At 45.7% G+C, this 2,898-nt stretch overlaps 1 protein-coding gene across 1 annotated transcript in view; it reads left to right on the plus strand.

Moving 5' to 3' along the window:
- znf407 (zinc finger protein 407) overlaps window positions 1-2,634 on the plus strand; it is a 173,622-nt gene extending 170,988 nt beyond the window's left edge. Inside the window, exon 10 of the mRNA XM_017409871.2 lies at window positions 1,138-2,634. Coding sequence (XP_017265360.1) covers window positions 1,138-2,033 — 896 coding nt within the window. The 3' untranslated portion in view covers window positions 2,034-2,634. The remainder of the gene's footprint in view (window positions 1-1,137) is intronic.
- Window positions 2,635-2,898: the final 264 nt, after the last annotated feature.

The following is a 2,898-nucleotide window of genomic DNA, read 5'->3' on the forward strand; positions in this document are numbered from 1 at the left end:
TTTTTTTTATAAGTCTCGTTCTCCTGCATAGATTAGCCTACAAGTGTCTGAGCCAGGCGCTGTTTAAACAATGGCATTTCTAACACTGTTCCCGTCACCTTGGAAACGCCATGGCAACCTGTGATCTGAGAGGGCACAGTGTGGCTCAATTAGCACCAGCTGTATCTCACCCGCTCTCCTCCGCCAGCAGAGCATCTCCATATTCTGTCTCCTTTCATGCATTAAGTGACACAAACGTGTGAAGTGTTACATCACCTTTTATGTCAGTTTAGCTTTCAGTGTGTTTTGATTATATGTATATATATATATAAATTGTCTCTCATGATGATGGATGGATGCACACTTCAGGTTCAGGAGTTGGGCTTAAAGGAAACAGATTTCAGATGTGATTTTGTTTAACTTTCTAATTAATGTCTCATTTTTCGTCAACTCCAAAGAAAATCTCTTCTTGCTCTTCTGTCCTCCCAATCTTTGATGGTTTCTGCTGGTGTCAGCAGAACACTTTCGCTCATGTGTGTGCTCGTTTCTGCATTGTGTTAGCAAAATATCCGATACACCAGTAGGTTGATTTTGGTGCGTCAGTAGCTGGGAGGCGTTCCCAACATGTACTCTAAGCTCTGAGGGCGTGAGATCTGTTTTTAAAACTCTGCCTTTAGCTATTGAAGTCAACAATGTCTGTCTGTTAGCAAAATATCTTATGAATCATTGGGTGTATTTTAATGAAACAGCAAAAAGGAATCATTAGACGTACCTCTACAACTGACTTAACCCATTTCAATAAGGCCGCCACAGCTAATTGAAATTAGCAAACACAAAACTGGCTATAGCTCAGTCAGTTTTACAGATAATGAGCTAAAACTTGATGTAGTAGTAGCTAAGAGTTATACCTAACACATACTTTAAGAGCTCATACATGTCACAAGATCTCCCATAAGTTTGAGTATACCAGTATTTACACGGTTTGATGGAAACAGCTGTAACTCTTTTCTCAATCGTAGATGATTTTAGTATCAAAGTCGATGTGCATTCCTTCAAGGAAATCCTTTAATTTGGATTGGATCACAAACCATAGCTTTAGCTCTTGAACAAATGAAGCCGACTTCAAAAACATAACCCAGTTTGTCTCTCTTTATCCAGGTATCGTATCCAAATCCTTCGAGTGTCGCCTGAGGGGCCAGGGGGCCACCTTTGTGGAAGCGGACTCTGTGGACTCCCCTGTGCACAGGAAGGGCTCGGCCGAGGCTTCCGGCCACGACGACTCCGTCCAGCAGGTCATCATCATCCAGGGTTACGGGGACAGCGACGTGGCCATCGATCAGGCCCTGGAGGAGTCGGCCGCCGCCACCCTGCAGACTCTGGCCATGGCCGGCCAGGTGGCTGAGGTGCTCCACATCACCGAAGACGGACAGGTCATAGCCTCGGGCAGCGAGGTGGCCGCTGCAGGGGCCCACCTGGCCGACGGCAGCACCCAGTACGTGGTTCTGGATTCGGGGGACGCCAGTAAGAAGCTGCAGGACGTGTCCGGCGGAGGCGTGGCGGTCACCGCCGCTGCCGCACAGAGCCACGCCATCTCCGAGTCATCCACCGCCCTGGACGCTCTGCTGAGCGCCGTCAGTGAAATGGGCCATCAGGAGAAAATGCAACAGGATGAGGTGGCCGTGGTCCACGAAGTGCTGGCCTCCGAGATGGCTGAGATGGCTGAGGAGGCCCCCAGGGCCGTCGTCGAGGTGAAACAAGAGCAGGAGGAAGTGCAGGTCATCGAGGAGTCCGGCCACGAAGACATGCAGGAGGTGCTGAAGCTCGCCGCCTCCCAGATGGTGAAGGAAGGCCTCACCCAGGTCATCGTCAATGACGAGGGCACCCACTACATCGTGACCGAGCTGGACGACTGCACCCTACAGGTGGAGGGAGGTGTGTATGGGGAGGCCGGGGCGGGGGAGGGGGAGGCGCAGCAGCAGGTGGAGCAACGAGCAGGAGAGGAGATGGTGGTTTATCTGGATGGAGCTTCCCATAACATCGTCCTGGAGGGGTGAAGGAGAAAGTGTGGTTTTCATTTCAGTTTTTTCATGCGTTAAAGTCCAAACGTTGGTCTCTCTGAGTGTCTCCTTTCTGTCCCCTCCCCATGACTGAGTCGGTTTCCTACAGTCTGTTTTATTTCCTACAATCTTTATCGGAGCTATGCAAAACTCAGGGTAAAACGTCATTCATTTGAGGAGACAGTAGGAGGTCCTGGTGCTAATTTTACTAAAGCTTTCGATGCCCACATCTACCAAGACTGAATAACTCAACTCTGTTCACTTCCTTACGAAAGACCTTCTGAGAGCAGATATCTGATATGGATTTGAATCCGTTTGTTTTACTTTTCTGTTTTGTGTTTTTAATGAAATGTCTGAGCATTGCTAGCAAACATTTAGTTTTTGTAATGAAGTTTCTTTTGCAGTGAATGATCAGTTATAAATCAGTAACTTGACTGATTTTGCAACCTTTCAGCTCCATGCAATGGATGTTTCTTTTTGTCTTCTGTAACAAAATAGCAACAAAAAACTCTTTTTTTTTGTCAACCGTTTTGCTTTTGGAAAACATCTGAACATTAATGCAGTTTAACTTCTGACAATAAAGCTTGAGTCTAATTTTTACAAATTGTATTTGGTTTTTTTTATTGTTGGTAGTAGCTGGTATCTGATTAGTCATATTTAATTCCATTCAATTCAATTCAAAAATACTTTATTAATCCCAAAAGGAAATTGAATAAATTATTAAATAAATTGTTTAATGGTTCCAGTGAAGAGACGCTGAAGCACCCTGTTATTCTGAAGAAATACACAAAAAACATGCATTTTGGTAACTTAGAGTAACTGCAGATAGCGCTACATCACACAGCATAGACGATTTCACACA

The sequence above is a fragment of the Kryptolebias marmoratus genome, linkage group LG16 (genome assembly GCF_001649575.2).
Source record: "Kryptolebias marmoratus isolate JLee-2015 linkage group LG16, ASM164957v2, whole genome shotgun sequence".
Taxonomy (NCBI): Eukaryota; Metazoa; Chordata; class Actinopteri; order Cyprinodontiformes; family Rivulidae; genus Kryptolebias; species Kryptolebias marmoratus.